This window comes from Primulina eburnea, unplaced genomic scaffold, assembly GCF_022965805.1.
Source record: "Primulina eburnea isolate SZY01 unplaced genomic scaffold, ASM2296580v1 ctg973_ERROPOS1174311, whole genome shotgun sequence".
Classification (NCBI taxonomy): Eukaryota; Viridiplantae; Streptophyta; class Magnoliopsida; order Lamiales; family Gesneriaceae; genus Primulina; species Primulina eburnea.
The window spans coordinates 14,532-31,221 of record NW_027331729.1 but is presented as its reverse complement, the minus strand read 5'-3'; the positions used below and the strand labels follow the sequence as shown (position 1 = coordinate 31,221).

Genomic DNA, 16,690 nt, shown 5'->3' with positions numbered 1-16,690 from the left:
ATTTTAGCCTATATTATTTATTATCGGATTAATAGAAAATAACTAACTAATAAGATTTGATTCGGGTTAACTCGTTATATTTTTGGCAAAAACTTGTGTGAGACAGTCTTACGGATCGTATTTGTGATACAGATCTCTTATTTGGGTCACCCATGAAAAATATTACTTTTTATGCTGAGAGTATTAATTTTTATTGTGAATATGAGTAGGATTAACCCGTCTCACATATTATGATCCGTGAGAGACTCACTCTATATTCTTTTCACATAAAATCAACTGGTTATTAAAAGATAAAGATTCCCATTTATATGACAAAAAAAAGTATTTTTTAAATAATAATAATATGATATTCGTTCTTTTTGTTTGCCGATCTTTAGAACTACAAATTTAAAATAATGGAAAATTTGAAGGAAAAAAATTATTCATGTCTCGTTTATTTTTGTCTAATTCAGTGATTTATGGCAGATAGTCAGGAATTCGTAGGTAAATCTAAAATTATTAAAATAAAAGGTGTAATTGGCGCAGAAAATTTGAAACGCGGAAAACAAATTATACATAACCAGGTATGACGATTGACGGACGTTCCTTAACCATCTGAAAATGGTCCCACCTAGCAATCAGACACATCAACTATCATTTTACAAGGGTTGCATACGTACATATCGGCTCGAATTCGGACCTTGTTAGATTGCAGCAATGCCACGCACTAGCTTGGATCCTCGACACAGACGAGGCCACACGAAGTCACAAACACATCATTAGGAAAACACGAGCACGATGCATTTTGCAACGTATGTGAGGTCAAATGGTTCATTAAGACAGTGTGGAGAAGAATTCGGACAAGCCATTTCTGTGTTTTCACGAAGTCCATCAGGCACGCCAAGGAAATGTTACGAGTAGTCAAGGTTTGCACAGAATCCACAGGAGTCAATGAACTTTGGCAAGAGACCGGCTGGAAACACCATGCAACAGCTTGATGAATCCGAGGAAACTGAGCTTTCCATCTGTGTGTCTAATCCAGTCATGGAGAACGGCATGAACAGGTACACATGGGTTGAGGCCAAGTTCCTGAGATACAGAAAGAATAATAGAAGGATATTAGTAAAAATTTTATGGACTTTGCAAGTTTTGATACAAGAGCTAGTGGAATCTTCCATTTACCGAAGCCAATTCTTCGATCATGATGGTTCTGTTCCCTTCCTTTTCAAAAAGTTCGTAGGCACAACGAGCGTGTTGTTCCCATCTATCTAAAGCCTCTAACTGATAGACACTTAATGCAGCGGCACAGAATTCCACAAAATCCATTCTTCTGTATTGAAGGGCGTTGAGCTGTTGAAACAGGAAACGGACAGTTCAGAAAAGGGGAGTACATGGAAGTTTGATGAATAAGAGAGTAAAATAAGTGGTCGGAAGCATACAGAAGCAAGAAAGTCATAGATGCGTGATTCATTCATAGCATCAGTCGAGTATTTCTTCAAGGCCTGGGCAAGTAAAAAGACTGAGACACAATTTTGATTCAAAACAGAGAAATCATGAGAACGATGAACAGAAAACCAACGGCTTTAATATTGTCCAGACTTATGGTGCCATTCTTGTTAGGTTCCAACATGGCAAATTGCTCCTTCAGATAGAATAGTTCATCAACTGTAAGAGTTTTTGATAAAGCCTGCACGTTCCAGTGAAAGAAAAAGAATTAAATAAATCATAATAGCTTGACGGCCCAGAAACAAAAAAAAAAATTGGCACTAGAATCCTCTAATAAATATGTTAAGGACTTCTCTATTTCTTAACAAATTTGGCATGCAAACATACCCTCAAAGCAGCTTTCCGGAGGGGAGATGACCGCATATATGCTTTCATGAGTTTGAATATCGATATATCCAGCAGGACTTTTATGTCATTAGTATTTCTGATCCAAGGATGACCTGAAGTCCATATTTCATAAGCGTTGTTCAATATCAAAATCATTTTTCTTGAGTTTATCAGCGTAAGAAACTCACACATGGCCTGAGCTGCAGTCATTCTTTTCCTTGGATCTTTATTTAACAGACGTTTAACAAAGTCTTTTGCCTCTGAAGAAAGAGTAGGCCAAGGTTGTTCATCATAAGTCGGTTCAGCTTTTACAACAGCTCGAAAGATGCCAGACTCAGTTCTAGCCCAAAATGGGCGGCTTCCACACAATAATATGTAAGCTATCACACCAATACTCCAGACATCAGCCTCAGTACTGTATGATCTATGTAGGACTTCCGGTGCCACATAATATGCACTGCCAACAATATCATTAAGCCGCTCATCTGCAAAGAAACTGATAACTACGGCAACCTGGACCATCAAAAATGTTTGAAATAAAGAAAACATAATAAAATAGAACGAACCTGGTTTAACAAAATCTGATAATCCGAAATCTATTGCCTTCAATAGAGAGTTTTCATCCTTGGATGTGAACAAGAAATTCTGATTCGGTAACAAGCTAATGTTAGGCCAGACAATAAAGAATAGTTGCAAATCCAACAGACGAAGAGTACATAACTCTTCAGGAAAATAATAGCGATTCGATGAATATAAACAAACTATAAAAGGGAAAATCAGTATCAGCAAACTGTCTGCCATCATCACACGACATAATAGCCTAAAACTCGTACCTCAGGTTTAAGATCCCGGTGTACAACCCCTTGGAGATGGCAGAAAGAAACAACATTCAGTATTTGCATCATCACAGTCTTAGCATCATCTTCTGAATACTTGCCACCCCTGTGAAAAGAAACAAGTTATTTTGCCATCAACAGAGCACATAAATCTGTTATATATTATTCAATTCCTTGATTAAAAAAAATAGCCTTCTCTAGTCTATGCTGCATGGAGGAGACTCAGGAGAGTACTATTCATAGGGCATACACACATTATATGTAAAAAGCAGGATGTGTTATTCATCCAACGGTCTATCCTACAGCAGTAATGTTTCTACTTGTGTAACACAGACAGAACCAAGTATATCAAAAACCAAAGAAATACCTGGAAAGTATTCTATCCAGAAGCTCGCCTCCCTCACATAACCTGGGAATATAAATGAAAATGTGAGGAACTACCTCAAGGAGATCATTCAGAAATATTAGCAGATCATAATATGTCACGGCCAAGAAGATTGAGCAAAGAGAAGAAGTGAGCCAAAGCTAAAAGTAAGCAATCAAAGCTTACTCCATCACTACGTAGACATTTTCATGGTCTTCATAAGCATCATAAAATTGTATCAGATTGCTCTGTCCAGTCAAAGCTCTCAATATTTTCACCTCCTTTCTTACATCTTCTATAGCTATTGCAGTGGTCATCTGGAGATACAATTAAAACCACACAAAGAAGAAAATCAAGATAATATCTAAAAGATTAAACTTAACTGATTAAGCTAATATGGCCTTTAAACATATGAAGATACAAGCCATCTCAAGTACCAAATTCTGAAGTTAAAATAAAGTACAGCCCATCCAACCATGACTATTTTTTTCTCAACAAATCTCAATCCATAATGTAATAATTTCGATAAAAAGATGACAAGTACCGCTAAAGGGAAAATTGATACATGTTCATAAATAGTCCAATCTACAGTTTAAACTATAAATACCATCTAGAGCACCGTAACAGATACAAAACTTCTCCATGAACCATTTTTTCCCAATTCAAGGTTTTACACAACTAAGCCCTCCTCCATTAATTAAAAAAAATACAAGGTTCCAGTGACTTTGATTTTCATATGTTTCCTATATCAGAATTAGATGCTCAAACCACCTTTAGGGAAGCCGCTTCTTCAACCTCAGCTAGCTCCCACATTATTTCATATAAATAGCCCCATCTAACGCAAATTATTTCTACATAAGTTCCAGTACAGCAAAGAAAACAGCTGTTAGATATAAAAATCCACAAAAATCAAATGAGACGAAGACCATACAAAATCAATCTTTTGCCTGTAGATCAGATCTGCCTAAACCCAATTTCCCATAAACTGAACAAATCCAAGCAGTATCAAACATTTGATCACCACTAAAATGGCCAAAAAACTACTGGAAAAACAAGAAAAAAAATGTACCTTTGCTTTCGGTATGACCTTTACAGCAACCTCCTGCCCTTTAAGCTCCCCCTTCTTGAACTTAGCCCTGCAAGTGTATCCAAAATGCCCTCTCCCCACCTCCTCTCCCAGATCATATTTATTGTAAAAATTCTTCGAAAACCCAAAGCTCTTATCTAATCCCGCCGCATCCGACACCTCTTTCCCTTCAGGTATAGCTGCCTCGTTCGGCTTGACAGACCCGTGCCGCCGCGCCAGCAACGCCCTGATGTGCTTCGCCGGGGACGGCGGCGGGAACGGCCTCTTCAAAAACCTCAACGGTGTACCGCTCGAAGGAGCTGGAGATCTCGCCGGAGACTTCTTCGAGAACAAGTAATGCGCCGGGCTCGGGCTGTAGAACCGGAAAAAAGGTGACTTCTTACCTGCACCTGGGTTCTCCACATTTTTCCCACTCTCCTCAAAATTCCCCGAAGTTGATGCATCTTCTCCATTACTCTTGGCCGGGATCGAATTACCCGTTTCCCCAACTGGGATCTTTTCGGGCTTGATGTCATCAGAGGATTGGAAATTGGGCTCCGGAGACTGCTTGGTTTTCGAGACACAAATCCCCATTCCTACTTCCTAGCTCCCACAACACAAAAAATTGCAGCCACCCGAGCTAAAAATCAGGGTTTTTACACATAACCCAAATCTTCAAAATCCCGAAAACATCAACCTAAACCGCACGTAATCCGAAAAATCTTGCAGCAACTTGCGAATGCGAATTCGAGGGAGGCGAGAGGGAGATCTATGCAGGAAGCTGATAAAAAGTAAACGACGATGTTTGCTTTTGTTATTTCAAAGAAAAAAATATTAAAAAGCAGTTATTAAAAAAAAAAAAATGAATTTATAAGGTGTATTCAATTAAGAGTTTTGATTATTTTAATAATTTATTTAAATGATAGATTTTTATGAATTTGATAAATTTTTATTGACTTTTATGGAATCTTACAGATTTATAAACAGATTTATGTGGATTTATGTATATTTTTTTGCAAGATTTTTATAGACTTTTGTAGATTTTTTTTATAGAATTTTATAAATTTTGTAATTAACTATAACATGTGATTTTTTATTAATTTCTTTGAACCAATAATTAATTGATATATATAACATATTCAATTTGAAATTATTTTTAATATTTATATTAATAAATAAATTTACTTATTTAAAAGTTAAATCGTTTAATACTTACATGTATATATATGTGGGTTTATATGCATGTTTGTAAATTTTTTAAAATACATTAATTGATTAACATCTAATCTTATTTTTAAATTGATAATATAAATGTAAAAATAATATTATTTATTATTGTGTGAATATAATTTTGTATAAAAATATCATAGCTTACATATTAATTAAAAATACGAAAATGAATTTAAAAAATCATTGTTGTTACGAAACTATTCAATTATTAAGAATTAAACAACATTTTTTTGATCATCTTTTATTATTATTATTGAATATTACATTAATTTGTATAAATCATAAATTAAAAATCACAAAATCAATTCTATAATTCAAAATTTCCCCGTGTTATTAAAATAAAAAATTATTAAATGAACAATCAATCAAAAAATGAAAATTTTGAAAAACAAAGATGAAAATATATATAGAGATACACTTTGAAAATTTGAGAGAGTAATAGAAATAGATGAGAGGATAGAAGATATGAAGATATGTGATGTGAAGTGACAGAGAGAGAGTTAGAAGTTTTAAAAATCCATTCAAATATTTGGGGTGAACCAAATACAATTTTTTACAATTTGTAGTTGTACCTAAGGTTTTAATGTTTGTATGTCAATGAATTCCATGGAGTTATTAAAAGTCCATGGAAAATTTGAATACCTGTAGACTTTTATAGAGTTTATAAAAGTCAATGTTGAATATCACTTGACTTTTTAAAACTCCATGAAAGTCTATTTTGAATACCACAAGACTTCTATAGAGTATGTAAAAGTCTTGATTGAATACCTCTAAATTTTTAAAATCTACAAAAGTCATTAAAAGTCAATAAATTTCTCACGTTGAATACACCCCTTAAAGAATTAATTCTTGTTAAAAGAAAAGGTCAGAAAAATAATAATTATATTATTGAAGAAGATGATGGATGTAAAGGGAGGAGGCAAAAACTTGTGTGAGACGGTCTCACGGGTCGTATCTGTGAGACGGATCTCTTATTTGGGTCACCCATGCAAAAGTATTACTTTTTATGCTAAAAGTATTATTTTTTATTGTGAATATGGGTAGGGTTAATCCGTATGATCCGTGAGACGGTCTCACATAAGACCTACTCAAGGGAGGAAGAGGTGGGTGGTCCAGGTCATACAGTTTATTAAACTCCACGTGGCACAATCTGGAAGGGTTGATTTAATTGCCAATTATTTAATGAAAATTAATTTCCGAAAAATAATTATTCGGATGCGTGGTTGTTGAGTTTCTTGATTATTAATATTAATGTTGCCCGTTTGCGATAATATTTTATATTTCATAAGTTTTCCACGGCCAAAATACTTTAAATCAAGATCCAATTTTTGACTTGAATTTTTTCCCTTACTCTTGGTGTTACTATGTTTTTTTTTTCTCTTAAGAGAAGTTTAGAAGCATGAGTTTGAATTCACGTAAAAACGATCACCAATCACTTTAATACACCGATAGTTCATAATTTTCAATATAATGGTGATCACATCGTTTGATAACCAATCTTAATTAAATATCATGTAGCTCTAATCACCCGTCAATATATTTTGAACAATAGAATTTGTTTCGTTGACATATAACAATATAAAATAAAATCACAGAGAATACAATAACATTTGAAACTTCAGTTTAGAAAATTCCAGAAAACCAATATATTAAGTAACACACACACACATGTATATATATATATAGTTACACATGCATATAATAAACGTATATATATGTATAGATGTAGTATGTATATATACATGTAAAGGAACAGAGTTTTGTCTGATGCATATGGGCAAGACAGAAGGGAAGTGAGAAGAGACAAATGTTTTGTCTTGGCCTTGAGCCGCAAGGGAATCCTCAGATAAAATTCAAAGTGAGAGCTAGCATTGCTTTTTCCTCAAAGAAAATATCAGAAAGAAACCAAAACTGCCCCATACACGTACCTAGAGCCTAGAAGGATTCACTTTTTTTCCACTTTATCTTCCCATTGGTCAATTCCAATATTTCAAACTATTTGGTGGGATTTTGTTTTGCTCTTTTAGATTTGAATTTGATTAATCTAGGGAACAAAAACGTATTATTTTATCATATTAGGGTGTGTGTTGATTAAGATGCTTGATTAGGTCTTGATGGATACATAAAGATCCACATGGAACAACATAATCCAAAAAAAAAAAAAAGGTTGAAATATACAATGGTATGGAAAAATCGTGGTTTACTTTTATAAGCTCCAACTATGCAACCTTTTTTTTATTTTTAATTTTAAATATTTTTATTGTTTCTAATATGTCAAATATTCGATTCTCATTACTTATAGAAAGTAAATATTACTATTTGACCTCATATAAATTGTTATTTAAAATTTTTTAGATCATATCACGAGTTCCAGTTTTGTCCGACAATTATATTAATTGTTTTTATTTCATATTTAAAAAAAGAAGAAGGAACTTAGAGTTTTTCTTAGGGGAAGTTGGTGAAAAATCACCAATCAAAACATTTCTTTAGGTTCATTTCTTACCCACAAAATTGTGGTACTATAATTTCCCGTTTTTCTTATCATGTAGTCTCATTAGAATCTTTTTCATGAAATTATCACTCCACAACACTGTCAACACATACATATAGTAGAACAAGTTAATTATAAATTCAATGTTGAGTAAATAATTTTTTAATTTTTTTTATTTAAATGTTGTATTTTTTTATACATATGTGAATGAAGTATACAATGAATGTGGATCCCTTCTTGCCGCAGAAGCAACGTCCAACGCATCGGGCTGCGTCATTTAATAGAACTATTCAATCAAGAATCTCAATCATACATCAATCCCTTCTTGATATGGACTTTTGGTCATATTTTGCTTATAGAATTTTATTTCAAGTGGATTAGGTATTTTTCAAAGCATAGATTAAATATATATCTGAAGTTAAAAAAGAAAATGATGTCACTTCTATTTACTTGGAAAGTGGGAGACCTTACGAATTCTTTGATGGCACATTTTTTTAAAATTAACGAATTTGAAAAACTAATAATCTTGCTCACTCTAGTATATGATATAAAAAGTAATGTTCAGGATAATAAAAGTTGTAGACGATGATAATTTTTAAAAGATAAATATTAGTTCTTTTTCCGTTTATGAACAATCAAACATTTTTTTTTCCTTCCTTGTATACAAAAATTAAGGTGACAATAAAAATGATTTTGTTTCAAGTTTTAAATCCTTTTGATTCGAGCTGGTGTAGTCATTCTGTCACAATACAATGACATAATGAAAACAATAATTTGTCAATCATCGAACGATATGATATAACAAAGATAAAAAATTTTGATTAAGTACCCTAACTTGTAACCACCATTTTGGTTATATGTGCCTAAAAATGTGCTATTTCCCATTTTTCTTTTCTTTTTTATATGTTCTAATGAAGTAATCATGTACCATTTGAGATATATATATATATATATATATATATATATATATATATATATATATATATATGCCAAGATGACAATGACATTTTTTCTAGAAGGAGTAGATCATGTAACTCATATAATTGTCATGCGGCGTGCTTGTTCTGTGATAGATTATGATCTACCCAATATTTTAAATCCGAACAATCAAAATTGCTTCCAACTTGTATATCCCAAAGCATATCCATTGCGGTTTACAGGAAAACAATGTCAACTGAAAAGTGGTAAAAAAAAATTAAAATAATGGAGGCGATTTAACAACTTCGAAGTTTAATTTCAACTTGGTATATTTATTACTCTTAAGCATAGTTTGGTACATATGATAGGATAAGCATGCGATATATAATATAAGGATAAGCTAAGGATAAATAAGATGTAGGATATTATATTTAATGTTTGGTATGATTTTAATAAGAGTGATTAAATTTATATATTATATTATAATGACAAAATTAACCTTATCATAATAAATTTTATAATTTCAAAGTTGTTACTTGAGTTCATATTTTTTATTTGTTCATACGCTGATAGTGCTTGCATGATTTATTTATTTTTACCTAATTTTATATATTATATAATATGATAATTGAGCCCTTGATTTTGTGAGTCAAGTCAAATATCAAATTTTAATGTTAATCGGGTGATACTAATAATTTTATTAAGATTTATAAAATTATTTATATAATTATCTCGAATTCATTTATATAATTATCATATTATATAATATATAAAAATAAATAAAATATTTATTTGATTTTAATTTCTACCTACTAGCATAGATTTATAAAAATCATTTATAAATTAAAGGTAATTAAGTCATTTGTAGTGTATTTTATCCTTAAATAAAAATTATCACACTTAATAGAAGGGATATTTTATCTTTCTAAAAAATTATTTATCAAGGGCCCATGATATTATCATGAGCTTTTTAAAAATGTACCAAACATGGGATAAGGAGGATTATTCATCAAGCTCCGCACTGAACCTTGTCTCAACTGAAGAGTAAGATATTAAGTGAATAAAATAGAAGAGATGAAGTTCATCACTTATCCTACCATATCCACGACTAAGTGACTAACGCAATTCCATATTGACGTCAAACTATTTCATCTCTATTTTTCCTTTGCGTAGAGCCTTCTAGCTCTCAAGATTAGATCAACCTTCAAAACTAGGGTTCAAAAAAGCTTATTTCTTTTCTTTTTAGTTTTTGCAATAACACCCATTCTGGTACAAGTTGGAAGACTTTCTGTGTGCCCCTTTGTCCCAATATCCTTGACATAAGTTCAACCTATCCTTGTCTTGAGCCACTTGATCTTTCGAAATGAAGCCTAGACAAATCGAAGGGGATCTCCCAATTTCAATTAATGGAGAAAAGGGGTTCAGATACGTTTTTTTTAAATCAATGATAACAATTGATTTCATCGTGATGAATAACATCTTATGATAATAAGAGCACAATTACGATATATATTTTAACCAGGTTATTTTTTTTTCTTCTATACTGTGATTTCGTCTAAAAGCCCAAAAAAAATCATCCATTTAACTTGCCACTACTCTCCACACAATAGATTCATTGCACACTTTTCTTTCCATATTGATTCGACAACAAAAAGAACGGATATGATAATGCAGAATGATTTCTCGAACACGTTATATTCCAATTCAAAGTCAAAGTGATGGACCCCTTCAATCCCAATATCGATTTTAAATGTTCCATGAAAATAAAAATATCGTTTTAAAGGTCAAAGAAATTTGATAATAAATTAGGCTTATTCCGTGTATACATAAATGGGGAAAATATTTAAAATATTATATATAATTCTTTGATTTTTGAAAAATTGTAATTTCAACTAAAAGTATGATGTTGTAGGTGGTTGTGAACTAAAAGAAACAGAGATGGAACATTGAAGCTGTCGACATCTTGGACCAGTAATAACCAACTTATCTGGCAGACTTGAATAGTGGCAAAAACAAAAATAAAAATAAGGCAAAAACTTGTGTGAGACGGTCTCACGGGTCGTATTTGTGAGACGGATCTCTTATTTGGGTCACCCATGAAAAAATATTACTTTTCATGCTAATAGTATTATTTTTTATTGTGAATATGGATAGGGTTGACCCGTCTCACGTATTATGATCCGTAAGACGGTCTCACATGAAACTCACTCTAAAAATAAAAAAGAAAGAGAAGAGGGAGGAATCAATAAGAGAGAAGCGGGCCTAACTTTTGGACATGCATGTTACCTTAATTATGGATGGGCTTACAAGGCCCACCTAGGAAAATGGGCCCGCCTTGAGGTAGAAATGGCAACACAGAAAGTGGTGGAAATATAATAAAATGATGATGATCTATTTCGTCAGGTGGAATTTCTACTTTCAATCAATTTATGCAGGTTTGCTTGATTTCAAGGAGGACTTGATATTTTAATCTTTGAATTATTGTATTAGGGTTGATGGTTTTGATGTTAAATTTTTTTAATACATTATAATAACTATATAGATTGTTTGGATAATTTATTTGTTGAATTATGGTATTTGAATAGATCGATTTGATGTTAAAAATCTCTAATCCACAACAACAAATATGGCTGTTTGTTTGGTTAAATTCACTTGTCATTAATCTCTGATCCAGAATAACAAATATGTAGATTTGTTTGGATAAATTCATTTTACAATATGAAGTTTGGATTCGGATCCATTCAATCAAGAGAAAAAGACAACAATCTTGATCACGTCAAAACAATGAAACATCACTTCCGAATTTTGCACGAGTGGTGAGAGCAATCGATTAATTTAGTGCCCGATAGAATCCAATTATGGAACACCAATCAAATCATTTTTTTCACTAAAGTTTTACCCATCATATTTTGCTTGACAGTCTAGCAAACTAGAGTGACCAGTATTTCTTTAAAAAGTTGTAAGATGTTATTTATAAAAATCAAATGATTCAATTTTCTATAGTATGAGACGTTTTTACAAATCATATGTGAGATGAGTCAACTATATTCATATTTACAATAAAAAATAATATTTTGACGACAAATAATAACTTTTCATGGGTAAACTAAATATGAGATGTATCTCACAAAATTGATCAGTAAGACGTTTTTGTTCCTTATAAAAAAACAAGGATGTAACATATTGAACAATACCATTTGTTATTAAATTAACCACAAAATAGGAATATTTTAAATCATTCAAATCATGTTACGTGACAGAAACATAAATAATTCTAGAAGGAAAATAGAATGTTCCAACAATCAAAGAAACCAAATGACATTTCTCATTTAATCTATTGGTCGGTGTCTGCTTACTGCTTATCCTAAAAGGGGACGATAACAAACTGATTTGCAGAAACCTTATCGTTGAGTAGGATAAGGGACGAAGCCAGAAATATGGTTCTGCCCGGACTAGAATTTTATACTCTATAATTTTGTTTCTTATTTTATGTTACTTTAATCAATTCATACTGATAAACTCAGTCAAAATTCTCGTCTTCTTTATCAAATATTCAATGTCTTTTTTTTTTTTTTTTGTAAGTTAGCTTCTTATTCTAAATATTAGCCAATACTCGGAATCTTTCTTGCAAGCGAATGAGAGAAGGAATTTTTATATGAATAAAATAATAATATATAAATTAGTTAAAATAATAATATTTATGATGAAAATAAAAATTGATGATGATCATTAAAAGATTGCAGAATTAAGACATCCCCGAAACCATTTAATTTGTTCGCAGCGGGACATGATAACGGGACCGAAACCATTTGTGGTGCAAAATATATTTGTTGCATACAATGGTTGAAGGAGCGTCACATTCGGAAGAGAAGATTGCAGAATTAAGACATCCCGATCAGGAAATTAAAAAAAAAATGGTGGAATTAATATATATATATACACACACGCAGACATAAAAGAAATGGGAAATTTTTCCCTGAAAGCAGTTGGGTCGTCATTGGATTTTTTTCTATGAAAATTTACTAAAGGGAATTAATGATTAATTAGGATTGTATTGGGATGCATATAGATAATTTCAGAATCACATAATTTGGGCTCCTTCTATCTATTCTGGATTCATTTTTGTGAATAATTGGAACTGGAATTGTACATTTTCTTGTTATTGTGAATTAAAATGGACAAAAGGGTTGTCGTTTTTGCGCTCATTTTGCCAAACATATTTCTCCATTTTTCTCTGTTCTCAATTGTTGATGCTAATGCTAATGCTAAAGGACAAAGGGTCGCCATTTTGAGTATCGATGGAGGTGGTATAAGAGGTATTATCCCGGGAACCATGCTCGCCTTCCTTGAAGCCAAACTCCAGGTACGTAACATTGATATCGCAAATCCGACATCGACTTTATAGGAAACTAAATTCTCTATTAATGGCTTGAAGACTAATTTTCTGAACAAAATTTTCATGATCCGATCCAGGCTTGTTTTAACAAGTCTTTTCGTGACAGGAATTGGATGGCCCGAATGCAAGAATCGCAGATTATTTCGATGTGGTCGCGGGAACGAGCACAGGGGCTCTCATTACGACCATGCTGACTGCTCCTGGTCAAGATAATCGCCCTGCATATGAGGCAAAGGACATAGCAAGTTTCTACTTGCAGCATGGCCCAAAGATCTTCCCCGAGAGCAGGTATGCATATTGCATGCATGCACAAGTACTATTCTCAAGAATGTGCCCAATATTATATTGGTTCTAGGAAACCTTGAGAATTGAGATATTTCATATATAATTATTTTTATATCTTCTTAATCTTGGTTCAAGTCGAAGCAATTTTCTGAGAAAGGCGGCGAATTTGCTCGATGGGCCGAAGTACGACGGGAAGTACTTGCGATCGTTGATTCGGGGATTGCTAGGCAATCTGACGGTGAGCCAAACCTTAACAGATGTAGTGATACCAACATTTGATATTAAGCGACTTCAACCTGTCATCTTCAGTACTAAAGATGTAAGAAACTCATGACACAAGATCGTTGATTCTTTTTTTGGTAATTAATTTATTAACATTTAATTGTACCATCTAATAAAATATGGATTAATTTATTTTAATTATTATATTTTTTGTTTTTTTTAAAAAAAAAATTTGCATAGGGGATAGCAAATGCTTCCAAGAATGCATTGTTATCAGACATTTGTTTGGGTACAACGGCAGCGCCCACATATCTTCCACCACACTATTTTGAGATCAGGGATTATCAAGGCAGTACACGCACATTTGATCTCGTTGATGGAGGCCTTGCGGCCAACAATCCGGCAAGTATTTGTCATATTCTCTCTGTATGCAGCGGTGGAATCAGAAATTAGACACAGTTTAACAAAATATAAAATAATACATGTCAATTAACTTTACACGATTAGGATTTTTTTTTTTGGATAATTCTTAATTTTTATGGGCTAAAATTTGAACTTTTGGCAGTCCTTATTGGGCATAACACACATTTCCAAAGAAATAATGTTGAAAAAGTTTGAGACTGTAGACATGACACCAATGGACAGCACCAGGATGCTGGTTCTATCATTAGGCTCTGGGATGGCAAAAAATGAAGAGAAGTACAATGCCGAAGATGCTGCACGTTGGGGCTTACTCTCCTGGATATACAACAAGGGTGCTACTCCCATAATCGATATGTTCGGAGCCGCCAGCTCCGATATGGTCGATATTCACGTCTCTACTCTTTTTCAATCGCTAAACACCGAAAAAAATTACCTTCGTATCCAGGTACGTATATATATATATATATATATCAAGATATTTAAGCAGTGTTTGGAAAAGCTGAAAAAAAGTGATTGTGAACTTTTTTAAAAAAAGTTTTATTTTCAAACACTACTTGGATCCGTTGTTTCTTAATATATATTTATTATAAAATTAACAACTCTATTTATTATATATTTACAAAGGAGGATATGTTGACGGGAGATACATCATCTGTGGATATTGCGACCATAAGGAACTTGCAGGCTCTTGCGATTATTGGTCGCAGCCTTCTGAAAAAGCCCGTTTCGAGGATTAATTTGGAGACAGGAAGATCAGAGCCTGTTCAAGGAGAGGGCACAAACGAAGAAGCTCTTGCCCGATTCGCGAAGTTGCTTTCGGATGAAAGGAAACTTCGATCAAATTGATTTGATATATTATCTGTATCCAATATGTAGCAAATTTTATAACCACAAGAAAAACATAGCCAAGGAGCTGGAAGCAGAGTCTGAAACTCAAATTTCCATTACAATGTGAATAATCTATATTTATGTCCCGGTAAAAATGTAGATGATGAACAAAATTTGTGTATTGTGATTTAACCATATTCCCCAAAAATTATATATCGTTTGTATCAATTGTATGAACATTTGTAAAGCTTCAACTCTTGGAATTGCCTAACTTAATTGGAGGAATGGATTATACCAAATTCACATTATATATATATATATTTTTTTTTGCCTACAGAGTGTGAAAGGTGTACGGTTGTCCCAAGTTGATTAGACTGCCTTTTCTACCTGTTCTTAAAGACTTGGAAATCGACGCCAATCCGGCAATCCTACGATCCGTGGTGCTCAAAAGAACCTAAAGAAACTAGTCAAGCCTTTTAGATCATTCTGAATTTCTCTTTCAATAAATATCATTGATACATTTGAAAAAAAATTATTTTTCATTTCGTTTTGAAGCCTAGTTTTGATACTACTCATAATTGAGAATTATTTTTTTGAACTCAATAGTAGTTGTAGAAATTGGAAGAATAAGCAATACAAATTATGTGTAAGTAACAACATTCATCAAACTACATGATAAGTAAAATTAGAAGCAAATTACATAATAGGTCTGGTCTGAAAAACAGAATTGATTTGATAATACAATTCACGCCTCCGATATAGAACAAAAAACATCATTATTCATTTCACTAAGTAAAACAAACAATACATAGAAATGTCAAAAAAATTTCCAAAAAAATGTAACATAACCCATCTTTCACTTCAAGATTAGCACCAACCAACCATTTTTAATAAAAACAAGCCATAAACGACAAAAAAAAATTTTAATAAATATTGTGGTTAAAATTTAAAAGAATATGCTCACACGGTTTTCTCTTGTCTTTATCATTTAATCTGCTTTAAGATGAGAAATGTTTCACGATAAATTGCAATTGACCAAGAATCAAACCATTTTCTCCTTTCATTTATTTATTATTTATTTGTCATTTTTATTTTTTATTATTTTAAAGGATATATTTGATATAAAAAACTGAAGAAAGGAAAAAAGAATTGAAAGGAAAAAATTCAGGAATGATGAGTTTCGAAATCTGATATAACAAAGTGGCACTTGAACTACTATACGATTTGAGATATTTCAGTTGCACCATTACCATTAGTTATAGTTTTTGTTAAAACGATAAGCACTCGGTCCTACAATTGATAATCAGAGTCAATGTCACCAGTTCGATTTTCATTGATTGCATAAACTGCAATTATTGGGATGAAGATTTTTGGGTGCAATAATTGTCTCTGCTAGATAGATGAATCGACACGTGGTATTTGAGCTGCTATACAGTTTAAAAGATTTGAATTGCAACATTACCACTTGTTGTAGCTTTTGGTAAAGCGGCGAGCACTCGATCCTACAAATTCAATTAATGTAATTCCATAAACATGATAATGAACACTCCATTAATGTTTATCTTTACACAAAATATTAACATGTAAGTAATATCCTGCTGCAACAGTCAAACACTAATAATAAGTAGCATGTCAAATAATAACATTCCTTTAAGACGATTTATTAATCACATAAAAACGAACAACTATCACATGTTTACTACAACAAGTGTATATGTAATTATATTAAATACCAACATTTCTTCAGGCCGATCAATATTCATAAAAATCACATATAACAAAATTCTTTTGTATTAAATTAATATCCATAAAAGAGGTT

At 32.3% G+C, this 16,690-nt stretch overlaps 2 protein-coding genes across 3 annotated transcripts; one reads left to right on the top strand and one right to left on the bottom strand.

The window, feature by feature from the left end:
- Window positions 1–516: 516 nt before the first annotated feature.
- LOC140822588 (CDPK-related kinase 5-like) lies at window positions 517–4,904 on the bottom strand. 2 transcript variants are annotated; one of them, XM_073183370.1, is made up of 11 exons: window positions 4,082–4,903; window positions 3,199–3,329; window positions 3,016–3,057; window positions 2,646–2,754; window positions 2,379–2,457; window positions 2,001–2,297; window positions 1,813–1,925; window positions 1,559–1,666; window positions 1,419–1,481; window positions 1,162–1,329; window positions 517–1,068 (listed from the first exon to the last, which is right to left on the bottom strand). In XM_073183370.1, exons 1-11 carry the CDS (start codon window positions 4,670–4,672, stop codon window positions 928–930), a joined length of 1,842 nt encoding a protein of 613 aa, XP_073039471.1. In that variant the 5' UTR covers window positions 4,673–4,903; the 3' UTR covers window positions 517–927. The 2 variants fall into 2 exon arrangements, with proteins under 2 accessions (XP_073039471.1, XP_073039470.1); XM_073183369.1 differs by having other exon boundaries at window positions 2,001–2,457; window positions 4,082–4,904.
- A 7,776-nt stretch (window positions 4,905–12,680) lies between these two features.
- LOC140822609 (patatin-like protein 3) lies at window positions 12,681–15,093 on the top strand. Its single transcript, XM_073183396.1, has 6 exons — window positions 12,681–13,080; window positions 13,220–13,401; window positions 13,534–13,717; window positions 13,861–14,022; window positions 14,186–14,488; window positions 14,668–15,093. Exons 1-6 carry the CDS (start codon window positions 12,892–12,894, stop codon window positions 14,887–14,889), a joined length of 1,242 nt encoding a protein of 413 aa, XP_073039497.1. The 5' UTR covers window positions 12,681–12,891; the 3' UTR covers window positions 14,890–15,093.
- The last annotated feature ends 1,597 nt before the right edge of the window (window positions 15,094–16,690 follow it).